Genomic DNA, 21,686 nt, shown 5'->3' on the forward strand with positions numbered 1-21,686 from the left:
ATTTTTAACTTTTTTGTTTATGGATTTTTCCGATTTTTGACTTCACATTCGGGGTCAGCTCGCGAAAATAAGTCGATTAAAAAAAAAAAATTGACCGGGCTCGCAGGGTGGCCCGGGGGGAGGGGGTGAAACTTTGGCCATTTTTGGCCAGATTTGAGCTGAGCGCTGCTGCAATCAAAGTGCAAAATCTGACCGCTAGATAGCGCGCATGTTTCAAAACGCAGCTTCAACAGGTTCGTGAGATATAGAGTACCGGTAAACTACACTCTTGATTACCGTATGTTTTCCGGTACAATTATTGGATTTCAATTACTTTCGCAATTCAGAACAAAGAAAGCATACCGATGCTTTTTTTTCGATAATAAATTCGTGTTTCAGTGCAAATAATCGTGTTACTTGTGTTAATATTGTAGTAATTTCAATCAGTGAATGGATCGATACCGGTACCGTGCTACAATCAATTGGCGATTCAGTCGATAGTGTGAGTATAATCTTATCGATGTAAATCAATCTTGTAATGAATAATAATTATTGAGGCTTTTATTCTTGCATTTGTGTATTCATAATTTCTCAATTGTCAATGTTTCATAATCCTCCAAACCTTAGTTCATAAGCTGATCGGCTTATCTTATAGTTTCAATATCTTATTTCTATTTCATATTCATGCTATGTTTCCTTCTATCATAAAACAACGAGAAATAAAAAAAAATTCTTATCTCTTTTCTACTAACATACCGGCATTTGACAACGGTGTTGTTGATAATACGATCTGGGCTGTGTTGCATGCTAAAATACAAAGTAGGCTAATATTTTAGTAGTCAGCTGGTTATTTGATCATATAAACAAAATGAAGGGATAGATTATAATAATATATTAGTCTATTAAATAATTGATATAAGTTGATTGTTGGAAAGGATTTATGTACAGTAGTTTCAATACGCAATGCGAGATGATCACTCAACGTGACCAGCGTTTAATGCTCAGCCGGTCAGTTTCATTCCCGTTGCATCAGAGGCTCAGCATCAAAGATCCTCGCGTCGGTACCACTTGGAAAGTTACCGAGTGAGAGCGCTTATCAAAAACTGTTTTTGTCTTTAAAACGCTCTATCTCCGGAACCACTGGTCGGAAAATTTTCGTTGACCACCCGTTTTGTAGGGAATTTAATTGTCTTTATTTCTGATATAGTGAGATTTTTCATTAAATTGAGTATAAATATATAAAATTTATTTTATTCGATAAAAAATATAATATATTTTTTGGTGGTATTAATTTTTTGGTAGGCCTATAAATCTCAAAAAGGTTATTCAATATTGAGAATATATCGATTGTTTCCCTCATAACTATGCAATTATTTCTAAATATCTATTATAAGTTATATTTGAATAACTGAATCGCTGACAACCGCGATTTATTTTTTTGTAATTATTATTTATTTAATATTAAATACGTAATATATATACGAAATAAATACGTGAAATATTAGTTTACTAATTAAACAATAACAAAACTTCTTACGTGTGTAAAGTAATACACACACATATTTTCCTTTCTTCTCTTTCAGTAAAAACCAAAATAATGCCTCGCAGAAAGTCAAATTTGGGCCGTCGCACTCACAATGCAGAAGGATTAAGGAGATGGCGTTCGAATATCACTGAGGAAGAGCAAACATCTTTACGAGAGAGGAACAGGCTAAACACCATCCAGACACGTAACGTGGACCCAGCAGAAAGACGAGCAGCCAGGCTTGAGGATGCACGATTGCGAGCACGTCAGTCGCGTTCTGCAGCAACAGATTTGGTTCGTTTTGAACGCAATGAACGCGAAAGGGTGAGGATAGCTGAAACACGAACAGAAAGAACAGCTGATCTGCATCTGGAATACAATCGTCTTGCGTTCCGGTACAATCCAGCTATTGATTATAGTTCAAGTCAGCATGTTGTCATTGGTCAGATGAGTCATGTATGTAGCTACTGCCAGGCTCTAAAGTTTAATAATGAAACGAAAGGGATGTGTTGTGCTGGCGGAAAAATCAAATTGCCTCAACTTGATGCACCACCAGAGCCATTGAAAACTTTACTTACTGGATCTACCGCTGAATCAAAGCATTTCTTATCGAACATCAGGAAATATAACTCTTGCTTCCAAATGACATCATTTGGTGCGGAAATCGTGACTGCTCAATTCATGCCAACTTTTAAAATCAAAGGGCAAATATATCACAAAGCTGGCTCCCTGCTCCCATTCTCAGATAGTGACCATAAATTTCTACAAATGTACTTCATTGGTGATGATAGACATGAAGTAGATGCACGTTGTGGAATACATAACTCGCTAAGAAGATCCATTATTTTGCAGCTGCAGGAGCTTCTTCACGAAAGGAACAGTTTGGTGCGTTTGTTCAAAACAGCAATTGATATGATGCCATCAGATACCCACAAAATTGTTATTCACGCAGACAAAACTCCTGCTGGAGAACATGTCCGGAGATATAATGCTCCAACTATAGACGAAGTAGCAATTGTCATAGTTGGTGATCAGTTCCAACCTAGAGATATTGTTCTCCATCGAAGAAATAATCAATTAATAAATGTAGCAGAAACTCACCGTTGTTACGATGCTTTACAATATCCATTGATCTTTTGGGATGGTGCTGATGGATATCATTTCAATGTGAAAATGATAAATCCAGTAAATGGTGCAGAAATCAATAAAAAGTGCAGCTCAATGAACTTTTACGCATACCGCTTAATGATTCGGATGAACGAGGACAATCATATTCTAAAATTCCGTCAGTTATTTCACCAGTACCTTGTGGATATGTATGCAAAAATTGAAACGGAACGTTTGCTATTTCTTCGTTTGAATCAGACTAAACTACGCTCTGAAGAATATATTCATTTGCGAGATGCAGTTGTGAATGATGGTAATACAACCAACGTTGGAAAGCTAACTATTTTGCCATCTTCATTCATTGGCAGTCCACGTCACATGCAAGAATATGCTCAAGATGCAATGTCATATGTTCGTCATTATGGGCGTCCAGATTTATTTATCACTTTCACTTGCAATCCAGTTTGGGACGAGATACAGCAGCTGTTATTTCCTGGGCAATCACACGTGGATAGGCATGACATTATAGCACGTGTTTTCCGGCAAAAGCTTAAATCGCTGATGGATTTCATTGTGAAACTTGAAGTATTTGGATCTGTGCGCTGCTGGATGTATTCAGTGGAATGGCAGAAGAGAGGATTACCACATGCGCATATACTAATCTGGCTCTACAATAAAATAACTTCAGACGAAATTGATGACGTGATATGCGCTGAGATTCCACGGGCTGACAGCGATAAGGATTTGCATGCAGTGATCATCAAAAACATGATACATGGACCATGTGGTACACTAAATCCAAATTCACCATGCATGGTAGATGGGAAATGCTCTAAGCAATATCCTCGAGCATTTACAGCAAACACAGTAACAGGCGACGATGGATATCCTCGGTATAGAAGACGATCAACTGAAGATGGTGGAAATTCGGCAACTATACACATGCGAAATGGTGATATTGATGTAGACAACCGTTGGGTGGTTCCATATTCTCCTTTACTGTCAAAAACATACCAAGCCCACATAAACGTAGAATATTGCAATTCTGTGAAATCGATTAAATATATCTGTAAATATGTAAATAAAGGCAGCGATATGGCAGTTTTTAGTGTGCAATCTGATAATTGTGACAATAATGCAGTACGAGATATTGATGAAATTGCTCAATACCAGGCTGGAAGATACATAAGCAGCAATGAGGCTGCATGGCGAATTTTTTCATTTCCCATGCATGAACGCAATCCAGCTGTGGTTCACTTGGCAGTACATTTAGAAAATGGACAGCGTGTTTATTTCACAGATGCAAATGTGCAAGAAAGAGCCCTTAATCCACCTGGTACAACTCTGACTGCTTTTTTCACCTTATGCCAGGAAGACGCTTTTGCCAGAACACTAATGTATTCAGAAGTTCCCTCTTACTACACGTGGAATGTAACTAGAAAAGTATTTGTACGGCGCAAACGAGGGGAGCCAGTCAACGGTCACCCTGGCATTTTCAAAGAAAATACAATTGGTAGACTTTATACAGTGCATCCCAATCAAGATGAATGTTTTTACCTTCGCATGCTATTGGTAAATGTGCCTGGTCCTACATCTTTCCAGCAATTAAAAATAGTTGACGGCGTCACACATGCCACTTTTCGCGCTACGTGTCAAGCTCTGAATTTATTAGAAAATGACCAACAGTGGAACATATGCATCAATGACGCGTGCAACACTGCACATCCAAACCAAATTCGCGCATTATTTGCGATTATATTGACCGCTTGCTTTCCTTCATCTCCCACAGAGTTATGGGAAAGATATCGTTCGCATATGGCTGAAGATATTTTGCATAGAGTACGCCTTGAAAATGCCAATATGACCTTAGAATTTACAGAAGCCATTTACAACGAAGCATTGATAAATATTGAGGACAAGTGCTTAGCTATTGCAAATAAAGTTCTTAGTCAATTAGGAATGCCAGCACCAACCCGAACTGCGACTGCTGCATTTGATGTAGATTTACGCCGTGAACAGAGTTACAACATTAATGATCTTCAGGCATATGTCCAATCGAACATTCCCAAATTAACGTGGGAACAGAAAGGCATTTATGATCGCATAATGCAAATGATAAATGACGGAGTTGGGGGGACCTTCTTCTTGGATGCGCCAGGAGGAACTGGGAAAACATTCCTCATTAGATTGATTCTAGCAACGGTTCGATCAAAAAGTGATATAGCCTTAGCTCTTGCTTCGTCTGGAATAGCTGCAACATTGTTACCAGGTGGAAGAACTGCGCATTCAGCTCTAAAGTTGCCATTAAACATGCAAATCATTGAGACTCCTACGTGCAATATTTCTAAAGCATCCGGTATGGGAAAAGTATTACAAAAATGTAAACTAATTGTTTGGGATGAATGCACAATGGCACATAAAAAATCGCTCGAAGCTCTTGATCGATCATTACGAGACTTGCGTGGAAACGTTCAACCATTCGGGAATGCATTGATATTGCTCGCAGGAGATTTTAGGCAAACATTGCCTGTAATTTCTCGATCGACACCAGCAGACGAAATTAATGCTTGCCTGAAATATTCAACACTATGGCGGCACGTACATACATTGGAGTTGACTACGAATATGCGTGTCCAGTTGCAGAATGATCCATCAGCTGAGGTATTCTCACGACAGTTACTGGAAATTGGAAACGGTCAGCTGCCAGTCGATGAGACGTCTAGACAAATATCACTTCCCGATAATTTTTGTAATTTAGTTACATCAAAAGAAGAACTGATCGAAAAAGTATTTCCTGACATTCAGATAAATCATAGAAATCATGATTGGCTCAGTGAACGAGCTATCCTTGCCGCAAAGAATAAAGATGTCTATCAACTTAATAATGTTATACAATCCAGTATTCAAAGTGATGAAACTACATATAAGTCGATAGACACTGTTGTGGAAGCTGATGAAGTAGTTAATTATCCAACAGAATTTCTAAACTCACTTGATCTGCCAGGGATACCACCACACATATTGAAATTGAAAGTAGGTGTGCCAATTATCCTCTTGCGGAATATTAATCAGCCAAAACTCTGCAACGGCACGCGACTTGCAGTTAAGAGATTAATGAATAATGTAGTGGAAGCAACGATTTTAACAGGGCCTTTCAAAGGTGAAGATGTCCTCATTCCTCGAATACCCACGATCCCGACCGATACACCATTTCAATTTAAAAGATTGCAATTCCCAATTCGATTGGCATTTGCAATCACAATCAACAAAGCTCAAGGTCAATCTTTAGAATTGTGTGGTCTAGATTTAGATGTGGATTGCTTTTCACATGGACAACTGTATGTTGCGTGTTCCCGAGTCGGCAAACCAGATAGTCTTTATATTTACGCAGACAGTGGAAAAACAAAAAATATTGTATATAAACAAGTATTGCAAAATTAAACTTATATGAAATGTATTCTTTGTTTTTTCTCATTTCTCAACCATTCGCAAACAGAGAGTGAGAATAGGGAAAAATCTGAGTGCAGAAGAAGGCCTTCCTGTAAAATTCGGCGTGCCACAAGGAACAGTTCTTGGTCCGATACTGTACCTCATCTTTGCCAATGAGTTGTGCTCACTCGACATTGGTGGCAAGATTATTGTCTTTGCCGACGACACAGCTGTGATATTTCAAGGCAACAACTGGAACGAGACTTTCATAACCGCTGAATTAGGCATGGAAAAAATTACACTTTGGCTCCACAGTAATATCCTGACTCTCAATTCATCAAAAACTAAATTTCTAGCATTTTCACTGACGGACTCCAAAAAACCTGTACGAAATACAATCAAGTTACATCACTGCAAAATAAATCGCATAGACTGCAATTGTCCATCAGTAGAACGAACAGATAATATAAAATATTTAGGAGTTATAATAGACGACTTACTTTGGTGGGACAAACACATCATACAGCAAACAACAAAACTCAGGAAACTGGTTTACAGTTTCATTCAACTCCGACAGATACTCACACTGGATACGTTAAAAATTGTATATCACGCATTGGTAGAGTCAATAGCAAGATATGGAATCCTGGCATGGGGAGCTACGTATTTCTGCCATATCAATCCTGTTTTTAAAGTCCAGAAACTCATCCTCAGAATAATGGGACAGAAACATCCACTCTACCCTTCAGATTCTCTATATGAAGAGCTCCAACTACTGAGCATCCGACAAATTTACATTCACAAATTACTCACATTCATCAGGAAAAACCCGCAGTTCTTTCTCAACATGGACCACACCCACAGCACGCGAAGAAGGAATATTGATCTAGCAGTCCCCAGGATGACAACAACTGCCGCCCAGAGAACAGTCACATACTTAGGACCGAAGATTTACAACAGGCTGCCAATGGACATCAAGGAAATGGTACTGGTTAATATATTTAAAGCAAAAACAAAAACTTGGATAATTGAAAATAGAATAAATTATAGTGAAGACCTTATTACAAACTAGATATTATGAATATTATTAATTCATTTTTTTATCAATCCTTTTTAAGAGACTATTCTCAAATATTTTTTTCTTTTAGAATCTAATTATTTTCCATCAATAATTTTCTATTTTATATATAGGTATTCATTTACTCATTTTAATTTCTTTTTTCTAAAAATTTTGCTTTTTTTTCATTTTATTTCTCACATAAACATTATTTTTCCTTTTAGTTTTGTAATTGCACAATAAACCAGATTTAACAGCTCACATAACACAGATGTTCATAATTTATTTAACAAGCATAATATTTGTGGTTTCCCAACACATATTTTATATATAGTGGGGGCCACAGAAAAAAAAATAAACATTCAATCACAATGTGCCACTGCGAAGCGTGGCAGGGTACAGCTAGTATTTGAAAGAGGGGTAGAGGAGAATGAAGAGAAAGAGAGAGTGATGGTGTGGTAGAGTGTGAAAAAGCAGTTGGAGAAAGAGAGGATTAGGATACATTAAGATAAAGAGAGAATTAGGATACATTAAGATAAAGAGAGAAACATGTAATATACAGTATATTATGAGCATTAGATTGAGGATGAACCGTTGAGAGAAAAGGTCAAGTTCTTTAGGAATAAAGGAGACAGAGTGATCTGATGTTGAGTAAGTAAGGAAAGGAAAGGAAGAAAAACATATATTCTATGTGAAGAGAGAAAGAAAGTAAGTGAGAATAGTTTCTAGAAAGAATTCTAGAACCATTTCTATACTGGTGTAGCATTGAACTGAACTATGGCCAGGCTATTGGTTTTCTAGAATCAGAGTTGGAGAAACGTTGCCTTCGAATAGGCAAACGTTCAGTGTGAAGAGGACCAACCCTTCCCTATCATGTAGTGAGTGCGATCCGACATGATCGTCATTTTCTTCCGAACGATTCAGTTTCAGCCTGGACCCATTCTCACCAGACTTGACTCTTCCCAGCAACAGACGATGTAGCAGTATTTCTCCAAGGAACGGCTTCCCTCTCGAGTCATAGACAGCCCACCACTCCGCTGTCCGGTGTAATAATCTTCACTGCCTGCCTTTGCCTTCACTTCTATTCGAAAACAGGATTAAGTTGGAAGATGTTTTCATCGCTATAGGCCCTTCACCCCTCATCCGCCACAACCCTACCAACCGAGATCTTATTATTTTTGCCGCTCTTCCCATTTAGTCTACGCTCATCAGCTGTTCCTTCAATATCGTAGTTTCAAAATACTTTCCTCATCCTCTCCCTGATCCTTTACAACAATCCTCTCCCTTACTTTCTCTCTCTCTCTCTTTCCCTTTTCCCGATGAATAACTCTCAATTCAGTTCTTCAATCCCTGGTATCTTTATCACACAATAGCAGCGCTTTTGTTTCAACTGTTTATGTTCCACTCATCGACGTGGAAACTTTTCAATCAGCTCCTCTTTTTTCTTTGATGTTCGTGGTCTTAATCTCTTGCCCTATATTATCTGATTGTTGCTGCAGTTTTATTCTTCTACCCACTCAAGAATGATTCCTGAATCTGGAATCAAGAGAAAAGATGAATAAGTGAGATGTTGATGAAAAAACGTTGAGTATTCAACATCAAGTCACAACTTCTCCTTCACTCATTGAAATTGAATGAGAAGCGCAGCATGGTAACTTTTATAAAGCTGATTTCGCAAGCTAGCCAAGCTCTGCTTATTCTACAGTTGACGAGCACAAGAAATAGTTTCATTTTCGCCCAAATGGATGAGTTCATGGGAAATTTGAAGATGTAATATCTGTTTACATGGAATCTGTCTGAAATCAATGACTATTACTGGGTATTGGATGTTTCTGATACACTTTCAAATATCATACTCTAAAGCTGTCAGAGGAACATCGGAAGCTGAGGTCTACTAAATTTATATGAAGTTGATATTTAGTAGGACTTTTATAAGTATCAAGCATTTTTCTACTCCATTTTATCCACTTGGATGAAAATGGTATCTCATATTCAATTCATTTAATGCCAACAACTCATCATTCTCCCCGATATATGAATCTAACTTTTTGGGATTGGTAGAATGTTTCAGCAATTCATCCATTTTTCAATTTTTTTTCTACTTTTGTGAAGAGTCTTTCAACTTTTCATTGTTTCATTCTACAAGAAGGATCTGGAGTGAATTTGTTGTATTTTCTTGATTCTTCAAATCGATATGGAATTTTGTGTTCATTAATGTGAGGCTTAGTCCTTTCACATTGATACACATTTTAACTTTTAAATCACTCTACAAAAATTGTCAATTCAATCATGAGATCACTGATTATTGATAGAGTTTAGAGTCACCTCGTGATTGGCTGTTCTTTATTGGTGAACAGGTGTGAGGTTCAACAGTAAATAACTACTTATAAACAAGGTGATTGTCCTTCTTTCGAGCCATCCTGATGTGAGACTCGGAGGCTTTTGTGGAAGTAGGTGACGCACACTTCGGGACCGTTCCTTTGTCACACTCTTTCTCCGCTGCTCCGTACGCACTCCATCACCTTACACTTCATTTGCTCTTCTCTCTCCTCTCTTTATCGCTCCGCTGCTGTTTCCTCGTTCCGTTGTCTTGGTTCTTTGTGCGCAGCAGAGATAAGCGCGCTAGCTCTTGTGTCTACGCCGGCTGGTGTAGTCAGATTAGAGAAGAGGCAATCATCAGTCAAAGGAGGAAATGAATGGGCAAAGAGTGGAGGAAGGAGTCGTCAGAGGAGGGGAGTGGTTAGATGCTCAGGTCTGTTTGAGGCTCGCAGGCAATCGGACGACGCAATTGCCGCTTGACGTCGCTTCATGTGTCTGTCTTCCTCAACTCTGAAGAGACAGACTGTTTGCTGGATCAACCAAGCGCACTTCCGGGCCTCTCGACTCCACCCTGTGCCTTCATCTACAATTGACAATTCTTCTTACAGCAACCGAATTGAAGATTGTGTTTCAATATGATTGTGATTCAAATATTCAAATCGATGTATTCATGTGGAGGGGTAGAACTCAGATTCAAAATCATTTGTCATAAACTTGATGATAATGATGTTGTTTGTGTTTGAAGGCATTGTATTATCAAATGAGTGGAACATCCTTGATAAAATATTAAAATAAGTCATAGTCAAAACTCACTGTTATCTTACTTAATGTTATGTTATCAATAATAGCGTTTCTGAAACATTGACGCCGCCAAGAAGTATCGATCAGTAGATTACTTGTGTTGACCTTTCACGGCACTACTTCCTACAAAGTAGTATTGTATGATCACATGAAACATTCATATTTCCGGTCTAAATATAGGGAAATCAAGTGAAGAGAGCAATTCTATTAAAATAATAAGGGATTACATCAATGCCATTTTTTACTGGATTCTTGCCCCTTCTATTTCAAATTTAATCATTTTCCAGAAAGAGAAGTTAATAAGCATTTTTTATCGACTTGGATTTTTGAATTCCAATACTGCAATAATTCAAGATACGACAACCATTGTAGATAATCTTGAGCAATCCAATCTAAAATCGATAATTGGATTTCGATTTTCTTGATTATGTTGGTTTGTGATTAATTATTGATGTTGCTGTTGAGATTTCTATCCTATCCCAATTTGACAAAACTCAAGTGATCACAACTCACAATGATCAAATACTTTACTCGAATTAAGTGCTTCCATTGATGATTGCTTATTATATTGATGTTATTATTGAATTGATCTACATTTGAGTATTTGAACGTCATTTGATAGAATATTAATGGTATTAGGAGAATGAATGTGATATCATGACACGGCTGCTTTGATTGAGCTACTCAAATTGCCAATTTGCACTCAAGATGCTGTCATACTCAAAATTGACATACTAAAGCTCAAGTTTCCGCATATCTCCAACACGCAACACACCATATTACATCTCTGATAATTTGATGCTTCACATCCCAATTGTCGAATAATGAACCATGATCATGGATCACGATACCGGGTAGATTTCATAACATGTAACATTTTCCGATGATAGCATGTGGATTACATAACATTTTCAAATGATGAGTGTACGTGAAAATAAATGAATGGATGAATGTGGGTGCTGAGCTCTTCATTTATATGTATAGGAATGAAGGAAACGACTGTAATATAGATACACGCATGCAAAATAGCTAAAATTCTAGTCAGTAACTAATAAAATCATACAAAGAGACATTCAAGATCCCGTTAACGAGAGTTTACATCTTCATGGTTAGGTCGGATACTTTCAAAAACACCCTCGTATCTCGACAAACCAATAAGCCTGAATTCGTAAACAGATATGTAGGCTCATGATTAAAAGTCACAATCAGTTTCCTCATTAAAAAATATGTCATCTCGCCTTTGTCTGATTCAATTTCACCTAGAGAAAATCCCAGATAAATTATGCATGCATAGAGATATGCAGCCAGAAATATAATTAGACCTTTGTCTGATTCAATTTTACCTAGAGGAAATCTCAGATAGATTATGCATGCATACATGAACATGTCAATTCTGAAAATTCATGAGAGATCCATAAAGCTTTCCACCTTAGTAACCTAGCACGTTCCACTGCTGTTAGCTGGCATGTTAGTGGTGCAAACTATAACTGAAAGAGCCACAAGGTAGCTGAGGGACAGGGAAACGAGGTAGACGCTACTTTGCACGGGTAGATGGAAGAAGGGACTGGTTCACTCGTGATAAGACCAAGGTCGTGATCCATGTTCTCGCACAAGATGCAAGATGGAAAAGGCAGCATCAGCCCAGGCACTCAACAGGTTGGCTCCTGGCTGCCTGCTCTGTTCTGCTCTGCTCTGCTCCATCCTCCACCCATCGACTCTAATTCTATTTCCGTTGTGACGCAACTCGCCCGGAAAACTAATACTCCTCCTCTCCTGGCCGCTCTCTCTACAAAGACTCGCTTCTCTTACAATATTCGGCAAGAGCATCACTCTCTTTCTCTCTCTCTCGACCTTTGCCCTTCAACATTTTTACTTCCTTCTCCCCATACGGTCCCTTTGAATTACGATCGGAAAGCCCTTGTTTTAGTTCTTTGTCAGTCGATTCACAAGGATTCTTCCCGTGACAAATATAATCCAAAGCCCGTTATTGCAATCTTTCTTCAAATCTCTTTTGGAACGATTCGAGGGCTTTTCCCTGACAACGCCCAATAAAACGTGTCTTTGCTGCCTGTAATCATATTCAAATTCATTGCTCTAGCCTTTATGATGTATTTTCTGTCGCAACAAATTGATGAGCGACAAATTTAACACTGAAAAACTGAATAAACCATTATTCCAATATATATTTATTCAGTTATAAGCAGTCATATTATATCCAAAATGAAGCCTCAGTATTGTACTAATATGCTCCTCTCTCAATATTCCTTAAGACTGATATCCAATCATATGCATTTGTGATTCAATTGTTTTCGAATTAGCCGAGACTGAAGCATTGATCAATAATAACTGACGATGAGATGTGAGAGCTGAGAGTTGATTATCAAATAGCTATATATTAAAGAGCTATCATTAAAGAGCTATTTGAACATCTTGAATCTTAAGAACAACAATCGAAAACATGGAGCACTTTCAAAATGTTATGCACAATACACTTCAATCCAATTCAATTTAATTCAGCTTATTTCCAAAAAAAACATAATACACGAATGAGAAATACGATATACAACATATTTTGGAATCCCCCTACTAGACTATCCATCTGTGTGTAGGGGGGGGGGGGAGTTCCACTTTATACATTATAAGCTTAATCTGCTCATAGAAGTAAATAATAGAGCATACACTTATATTGTAGATGTATTATTAATATTCTGATTATAGAATAGATAATACATTGTGCTGATGTATATTTAAGAATGAGTATGTAGGTACAGGTTTTTTGACGCGATATTCTTGAAGACCGAAGCCACTAAACAGCTGGCAATCATAGGAAGACTCTCATAGTTTGACAGAAAAGTGAGAGTCATTGATAATATAATATATGTGGACATAGGAGGTCGATAGTGAGCTGAAATCTACATAATATCGACCTGACCGATATCACTATCAGCTCACTATCGACCCTCTATGTCTATATTATATTATATACGTATATCAATGACTTCACTTTTCTGTCACTCTTATCTTTCTATGATTGCCGGCTGTTTAGTGGCATCGATCTTCAACGCGACTTACTCGTAAGGTTCGCTCCTTTAGGATAACTCACTAGGTTCCCTATATCATGCTGCAACAAGCTGAAATTCATCATGTGATAAAATCAAATTTGACGATAAATTTCATTTCGTCCTAGTCAGAACGTTGCAAAACAGTTTTTCGAAAAATCACATAGCTTGATCATACTTATTTGAACGATGCGCATCCATACAGTAGGGCTGACTTGAATTGAAACTTATAACCGTATTTTTAAATCATATTCAAGCTGAGGAAAGAAATTGAATTGTGAGCAGTATAAGAGCAGCCTAGTCGGTGAAATTCGCATTTTCATGGCATCTCGCACTGTGAGACTCCTATCAATTTCCTTCAGTGTGGAAAGCATGTTTTCTCCTCTCATTCTTTATTTCTCACCCTCTCTCTCTTGCCGCAAGTCGGCTGCTCCTAATATCATCCCACCGACCCTCCAACGTTGTCTATCTCTATGCCTTTCTTCGTCAAGCCCTTCTGTTGTGTTACAAAGAGGAAAAACAATTACCCTTTTTAAGGTGAATCTGTTATCTCACGCAGCCCTTCACGAATAACGTCCTCCTCCTCTTCTTCCGTCTCCTCCTTCTTCTCCTCCTTTCTGATCATATTCTTTCTACCTTAGTTGAAAAACAAAGGAAAACCCACATTTTCTCCAACCTCGGATGAAAAATGGCTGCTCCACTTTGCTCGCGCAAGGAATGACATATCCTCATTTTGAATTGTCAACTCTCACATCAGCATATCTGTCTCTGCTTCAAAAAACGATTAGTGCACCCTGCATCAACTGAACTGAATCCTCAATTCTTTTGGAAAAATTTTCTGGGAAATATCATTGTTTTCCTCAATTATTCAATACTCTATTAAAACAGAATTGGGCTAAAATAAAGTCTAAAATAAAAAACAAATTCACATTTATTAGCTTTGGAATTTTTAAAATATTGAAGTAGTAAATATCCCTCCACTTGGAGAATTTAAGCCATTCACGTTCAACAAAATCGTATATCACCTTCCGTGGGCTAGAGCTTATGCCCTTGACTATAAGTATTTCCTGATAGTAGTTGTGTACTACATCATAAAGCTAGAAAAATGTTGGTTCTTCTCGTGATTTAATAGCAAATCGGTTATCAAAGACGTTCCTGTAACTGCGAGTCAACCCCTGGACCCAGGATAGCTTATTCAACAAGGTGTTAGCGTATCATTTTGATTCTTCTTTTTACTTTGAATGATCAATTTGAAGAAACAAAATGTGATCCAAGTATTCATTCCAAAATCAATAGGTGACTTGAAATTTAATATAAATAATATTCATGCTATATCACACGCAACTGAAGTTGCTCATGTAGAGATTTATTTAGCATAACATGAGTTGTTGATGGAAATATACAAAATTGCTGTTTTGTTGGTAAAATACGTACAATTCCTCAAGGAATTTCAACAATTCCTCAAGGAATGACCTGTGACTAGACGATATTCAAATGTATATTGTATTATATGCTGTGTTGAATAAAGAGATTATCTTATCTTATCTTATCTAATTCAATCACTATACTCTGTCCAAATTCGCATGAGATCTGAAGGATTACGCCGACCCTCCTACTACTCACACGCACAAGCGCAGTTTCCTTATGTGTGTGTGGGTAAAAGGACGGTCTGTCTACCTGTATACTATGTAGTATACATAGTATATCAATGGCGCAGGTAGGCCGGGCGTATGTGCCTGCGCGTGGGGGAGCGAGGGTCGGCTTAATCTTTCAATGCTCATGCGAATTTGGACAGAGTATAGTAAAGTACAATCCATTCCATTTACCAATGGGATCAAAGATTTTTCTGCCCACTCGGTATGTTTCGAAATCCAATAAATAAAGTGATGAATTCATTTTATAGGAGTTGCAAAATATTCTGTTGGGTTGAGTTTGGACCTGAAATATGAACGGATTAGTTTCATAATGCATTTTTGGAGATGGAAAGACTAGGTATAGAGATCATGGGAGTGAGTGAGATGAGATGGCCCAACTCCAGTTACTGTAATATAGGAGACTATAGAGTCTACTATTCTGGAAAAACTAATAGAAGATATCAAAATGGCGTCGGAATAATCGTTAATAAAAATGTTGCTAATCATGTCACCAACTTTGTCCCTGTGAATGAAAGAGTCATGCTGCTGCAATTGAGTACCTCACCGGTAAATACAAATATAATCCAGGTGTATGCACCTACCTGTGATCATAGTGAAGAAGAGGTCGAAGAGTTCTACGCTCAGATCGAGGATCTCTTGAAAAAACTTCCCAAACAGGAACTACTTATTCTTATGGGTGGTCTTGGTGCCAGAAACATGAGAGGTGAAACTCTGAGCTTATTTGCATCTGAGCATAATCTGGTAATAATGAACACTTTTTACAAGTTACCAGACAGACGACTCTATACCTGGACGTCTCCTAGAGATGATGGAGAAAATCATATTATCCGTAATCAGATAGATTATAATCTTGGTAAACCAAAGATATAGAAACAGCTTCACAAGTGTTGAAACGTATCCTGGTGCGGATTTGCAGTCAGATCACAACCCACTTATAGGAGAATAAAGGAGAAAATGTCCACGATATGACTTCAAGATGCTTAGGAACAGCACACTAAAAGACCAAGTGAAGAATGACATCAATGATAGGTGCAGGCAGATTGAGGAGGAAGTTGTCAATACGCGGGATCAGGTTGGGGCGTTTGCAGAGGCAACAAGGAAGATCAAGGATGAATATCTCAAGGACGATGGAAAGAGACACAAATCATGGATGACTGATGAGATTTTGTCACTCATGGAGGAAAGGAGAAAACAAAAGAACAATCCTCCAACTTACAAGAGCTTGAAGAGGTCCATCCAAAGAAAGATAAGAGAGGCAAAGGAGAAAGAGTTGGAGGAGAAATGCCAGGAGATTGAGTTCTTCCAGAGCAAGTTTGATCAGGTCAATGTACATAGAAGGGTGAGAGAGGTGACAGGAAGGCTGAAGAGGAGAAGGCTTGTGACTGATGCATGAGATCTGATAGTTGATAGAGAGGCTGTTAAGGAGGCTTGGAAGAAGTATGTGGAACAGCTATTCTTTGATGAAAGAGGATAACCACCTGCAATGCAAGTTCAGGATATGTCTGGTCCTAGTATCATGGTGGATGAAGTCAAGGTTGCTATTGGTGCCATGAGAGAAGGGAAGACTCCGGGTCCAGATGGGGTGCATACAGAATTTTTCAAACTTTTAGACGATGAATCAATAAAATTCTTGACCAATATATTCAATCAAAGATACAAATCTGGAAGCATCCCAGATGAATGGCTGATTTCCGAATTTATAATATTGCCTAAGAAACAGGGAGCCAAGACATGTGGTGACTATAGAACCATCAGCCTCATGAGTCACATGTTGAAGCTCTTCCTTAAAATTATTCATCGGAGAATCTACAAGATTTGTGAAGAAAGAGTCGCAGACACACAGTTCGGCTTCATGGAGGGAGTTGGTACAAGAGATGCCTTGTTTTGTCTACAGGTCTTGTTCCAACGCTGTAGAGACATGAACTGTAATGTTTTTGCATGTTTCATCGATTACAAGAAGGCATTCGATAGGATTCAGCATGTGAAAATGATGGAGATCTTGAGGAGCACTGGAATGGATGAGAAAGATCTCCAGATCATTCAAAACCTGTATTGGAATCAGTCTTCTACTATAAGGATCAGTGCAGAGGAGCAGACCAATGCAGTTGACATTCTTCGAGGCGTTAGGCAGGGCTGCATCCTTTCACCATTGATATTCAATCTTTATTCAGAGGAAATCTTCAGGGAGGCCCTCGAGAGTACTGAAATGGGAGTATTGTTAAATGGAGAAAGCTTGAACAACATCCGATATGCAGATGATACTGTAATTTTCGCTGACAGCATGAACAGCCTGCAGGAGCTTGTGAACAAGATAGGAGGCGTCAGTGAACAATATGGCTTGGAAATCAATGTAAACAAAACAATGTTCATGGTGATAAGTAAGGGAGCAGTGGGAGGATGTGACTTGATGCTTAACACCAAGCCGATAGAGAGGGTGCAACAGTTCACGTATCTGGGAACCTTGATCAATGAGAAATGGGATCATTCTCAAGAGGTAAAATGCAGAATAGAAAAAGCAAGGGCTGCATTCAATCAGATGGCAAAACTGTTCAAGAGTCACAACCTTGATATGCACATCAAAATCAAACTCCTCCACTGCTACATTTTCTCAATACTCTTCTATGGGATGGAGTCATGGACATTGACCAAGTCAACTGAAAAAAGACTCGAGGTTTTTGAGATGTGGCTGTATAGAAGAGTGTTGAGAATTTCATGGATGGACAGAGTGACCAACAAAGCTGTATTGGAGCAAATGGATAAAGATTTGGAAGTGATGAACATCATCAAGAGCAGGAATCTTGCATATTTTGGCCATATAATGCGTAATGAAGTAAAATACGGCCTGCTGAAATCCGTTCTCCAAGGAAAGATCTATGGCAGAAGAGGACCAGGAAGAAGGAGAATATCATGGCTGAAAAACCTGCGTACCTGGTTCTCCAAAACCACAACAGAACTTTTCAGGATGGCTGTAAATAAGACAACCATAGTCAGGCTGATCGCCAATATTCGGAACGAATAGGCACTAGCAGAAGAAGAAGTTTCGACTAGATTCTACACAACTTATGTCGAGTCAAATCAACTTTTATTCAATTATATCGCTTACGTGACAAATTCCATTATACAAATGATATCACAGATCATTGAATGCTCTACTGTTTTCTTTAAAAAAATCTTGTCTGCAAACAGGAGTGAAATACATTCAGAACTCAACTAAAAATGCTAATCTATAAACTCAAATGAAAATACTTATCTCAACTGAATTTTATTATATTAATTTCTCCCACACACACACACCATGGAGAAATCATAATAATCATTAATAAAATACTGAAAGAATTGAAACAAGTGACTGTCAAGGTGATTCATCTAAGAATGATAAAAAGCTCATTAATCTCAACCGGAGAATGATCCATCAACCATAGGTGTAATTTAGATTTGAATTTCTAATCTCGACGGGCAAACTATTGAAAAATTTAAGACCCAAGAAAATAAAGCTCTTTTGAAAGAGAGTGCAATATGATCTGGGTAGAATCATTGACCCTCTAGTATTTCCTCTTGTATTATAAGCAGCATCTGCACCTCGATTGCTGCTTAGCCTGAAGAACATGGACAGAACTTTGAATAAGCCCACATATAAATGACGCAGAGGCAATATAGATGATTCTCAGAAAAGGGGGTAAGAGTGAGCACGTCTACTTTCATCACAGATAACCCGAATAAAAGCCTTCTGCAATATGATAATTGGCATAAACTGTGATAAATATGTAGATCCCAACAAGAAATAACATAACTCCACCTGGACTGCAAAAATGCAAAATACATGTTCCAAACGATTTTATTTGAGAAAACATTTCTGATATAATAAAACTTTCTCAGGAGAAGGAAGCAAGATATTTTTAGTTTCCTGATATGCAAATTCCATGTTAGAAGCTCAGCCACAATCAAGCCCAAATACTTTAAAGAGATGGTTTTGGAGACTATACTACAGTTAACACTCACTCTCTTGGAATAAACAATTTAAACTATGATATCTAAGAATGTCAGGAAGATCAAATGAGAAGAAATTGAGAAGCAGATGAATTTTGTTTTGTCAGAGTTCAATGCCAGCCTATTTACTCCAAACCACAAGCTTAAGTCATCCAAATCGCTCTGAATCATAGAATGTAACCTTTCAGCGTCCTTAGCAACATATGCCAAGGCTGTGTCATCAGCGAATGAAGTGATTAAGCCGTGAAATTTATGAGCGAAAAGATCATTAATATATACTAAAAATAAAACTGGACCCAAGACAGAACCCTGTGGGACAACAGAGCGTAGCAAAGGCAACGTTTCGCTTCGCACACCCTTCAGCGAAACGCACTGCCTCCTGTCACTCAGATATGACCCAAACCACTGAAGAAGATTTCCCCTGATGCCGGCCTTGTTCAACTTATCCAATAAAATTGGATGATCAACAGTGTCGAAAGCCTTTCTTATATCCAGAAAAAGCCCTGCATCCTCAATCCTTCAGAGTTATTCAGCCCTGAATAGATTTGAGACATGAAGTGGTCTAGTGCCATTTCAGTACTCAACCCCTCCTGAAATTCAAACTGACAAGAATTAATGAATTTATTCCTGAGCAAAAATTTTAGAAGACTTTTTTACTAATTTTTCAAACAGTTTAGAAAATATTGAAAGGAGGGACACCAGTCTATAATTCCCCACCTCACTCACATCACCTCCTTTGAAAATAGAAACCACATTGACAAATTTCAACAGAGAGGGAAACTCACCATTGAAAATACTAGTATGGAATATATCTACTAGAACCGGAACAATAGGCATTGCAATTTCTTTTATTAGGCGTGACGATATTCCATCCATTCCAGGAGACTTGTCATTTTCTGAAGAATTTATCAAGGAATAGACTTCATGGTAATAAATGGGTTCAAAAAAAGCTGTAGAGCGAGAAGTACCACTTTTGAAATGTCTAGGACTGTTTTGACTCATTATTGGGCACACTAATAGAATTTATTACTTCTTTCGGAACATTGACAAAATATTCATCAAATATTTTAACTAGGGATTCTATATCTTCAATAACAGTTTCATTCTTCCTGATACGCTCAATAGGTTTCCTAACTGAGGCCAGTCCAGATACTTCATTTATTATCTTCCATTGGCCTCTGGATAATCTCTTCAGAATACTTTTGTTTGGCCGCCTTTACCCAAGTCTTTATTTTATTACTATAAACAGTTAAATTATGTTTTATCTGCATGTAATGTGGATTTTTACAAAACTTTTATACAATTTATCATGGTTGTGAATTGCAACACAAAGACCATCAGTTATCCAGTGCTTAATTTTTTTTTATGTTTGATTTCTAACTCTGTCATGAACAATTGAATTGGATCTATAAATGGTGGTACAAAGAATATCTGAAAACATTTTAAATTTTAAATCAACATTATTACTCAAGAGAACTTCGCTTCAATCATGTTCATATAATAAATTCCTAAGCAGTTCATAGTTAATAACTTCTTTTGAACATCTAATACAATTCCTATTAGATACTTTAGAAATACACAGTGACGTAGCTCTATGGTCAGTTAAGGGGACACGGAATCCCTATCCTACTCCATGTTAACATAAGGAACATTTTCTAATAAACTACTCAACCGATTGCTTTCAAATTTTCAACATGCTTTTATAGGCACTTCCTTCAATAGCTGAGTTAATTTCAAAAGCATACTAACCATAGAAATAAATAAAAAAAATTCTCAACTTGCCTTTTTAGTCTTACATTTTCAACAAGAAAATATTTTTTTAAATAACTATTTTTGGATGGATCAATCTGGAAATAACTCAGCATATGTAACGTACAGAGGCCAGTAACATGTAAAAATTTCATCAGGACAACTCTATTACTTTTTGAGAAAATGTTCCTTATGTACTGAAAAATCAAAATTCTCAGGAAAGGCAAAAACTAAACAGTTTGTCGATATCAGCTCAAGATGCAAATATTATGTATTCAAGTGAACTCCTCACTCACCTAATACATCCCAGGATCATAGGCAGGCATTTCTTAAAAATCTTCAGCCAATCTCTTGGCATTATAATGTTGGATAATTAGTTCATAGATTATAAATAGTAGAACCAGAAGAAATATTCACAAAAATCGTCCAAAAATCTACTAAAAGCTGCAAACCATACAATATCTTGTAAACAGAACAAACTAACCAACAAAACGAGCTACACATTGGCACTTGGCAGATTTGAAAACATATGACTGAAAGTATTGCCAACACAATATCAAAAGAATCATGGGAATCGGTCATTCCTTCCAAAAGTTATATTGTTTTGAAAAATTTTGTGATTCAACAAGTTATTGGGTAAAACGGAGAATGACATCATATTCTTTGAAGATTTTATTTTATATAAAGTATTCATGCAAATATCAAGTGTTATACATTGATTAATTCACAAAAGAATACTCTATCAGATGGTGCTAAAATTCAAAAATTGATATTTTTTCCATTTTTTGCTTTTCGTGTGTCCTTAAGTGAGTCTCAATGACACCACTTCTTGCTATGCGTTAACTAGCAGACCTTAAAAACAAATGTTCGATGCAAAATCCACTTTCATTATTTGAAACTCTTGTCACAGAGTTAATCAAAGATGAAAATCCATTCGAAGACATAACTTCAAGATATTTGTCAGTTTTGGTACTATTATTATCGAACAGATTAATATTCAAATCACCAATTAGCACCAC

At 37.4% G+C, this 21,686-nt stretch overlaps 1 protein-coding gene across 2 annotated transcripts; it reads left to right on the forward strand.

Annotated features, from left to right (window-relative positions):
* The first annotated feature begins 290 nt into the window (after window positions 1–290).
* Window positions 291–6,068, forward strand: LOC120354898. Of its 2 annotated transcripts, XM_039442976.1 has the most exons (2): window positions 291–3,735; window positions 4,036–6,068. In XM_039442976.1, exons 1-2 carry the CDS (start codon window positions 1,577–1,579, stop codon window positions 6,050–6,052), a joined length of 4,176 nt encoding a protein of 1,391 aa, XP_039298910.1. In that variant the 5' UTR covers window positions 291–1,576; the 3' UTR covers window positions 6,053–6,068. The 2 variants fall into 2 exon arrangements, with proteins under 2 accessions (XP_039298910.1, XP_039298908.1); XM_039442974.1 differs by having other exon boundaries at window positions 291–6,068.
* Window positions 6,069–21,686: the final 15,618 nt, after the last annotated feature.

This window comes from Nilaparvata lugens, chromosome 1 (genome assembly GCF_014356525.2).
Source record: "Nilaparvata lugens isolate BPH chromosome 1, ASM1435652v1, whole genome shotgun sequence".
NCBI classification, from domain to species: domain Eukaryota; kingdom Metazoa; phylum Arthropoda; class Insecta; order Hemiptera; family Delphacidae; genus Nilaparvata; species Nilaparvata lugens.